Here is a 339-nt window from a genome sequence, read left to right as displayed (position 1 = left end):
CGGGGAGGCGGTGGGGGCCTCGGTGTTAAAAAAGCCATTCCGTCCGCAATCCTTGTCAAAATATTCCCGTCACTACAGTCCAGAAGATGGTCAGGGTCTCGAAGTCAAGCCCATAGCTGCTTACAAAGTGGTTTCTCAGACCAACAGGCAGGCGATAGCAGGATCCGTCTCTGTTGCCCCTCTGTCTTCCAGGACTACAGAGCTACAGCCCGGCGGGGATCCCTTTGCTTCAGCACCCTTTCCTTCCAAAGCGGGAAAGCAAAAGCCTTAATCTGCTGTGAGCTGGGAGGTGTGCTTCCCGTAGGACCACCTCTCACAGGACCTCTTAGCTGAAATGAA

The 339-nt window shown here is 54.3% G+C and overlaps 1 protein-coding gene across 1 annotated transcript in view; it reads left to right on the top strand.

Moving 5' to 3' along the window:
- Nucleotides 1–271, top strand: part of AAK1 (AP2 associated kinase 1) — a 79,225-nt gene extending 78,954 nt beyond the window's left edge. Inside the window, exon 22 of the mRNA XM_010288695.1 lies at nt 1–271. This exon is cut by the window's left edge and continues 12 nt beyond it. Within this exon, the coding sequence (XP_010286997.1) occupies nt 1–271 (271 nt within the window).
- Nucleotides 272–339: the final 68 nt, after the last annotated feature.

Source organism: Phaethon lepturus, unplaced genomic scaffold, assembly GCF_000687285.1.
Source record: "Phaethon lepturus isolate BGI_N335 unplaced genomic scaffold, ASM68728v1 scaffold21066, whole genome shotgun sequence".
Classification (NCBI taxonomy): Eukaryota; Metazoa; Chordata; class Aves; order Phaethontiformes; family Phaethontidae; genus Phaethon; species Phaethon lepturus.
The sequence above is the reverse complement of the archived record's forward strand: the minus strand, read 5'-3'. Positions and strand labels throughout refer to the sequence as shown.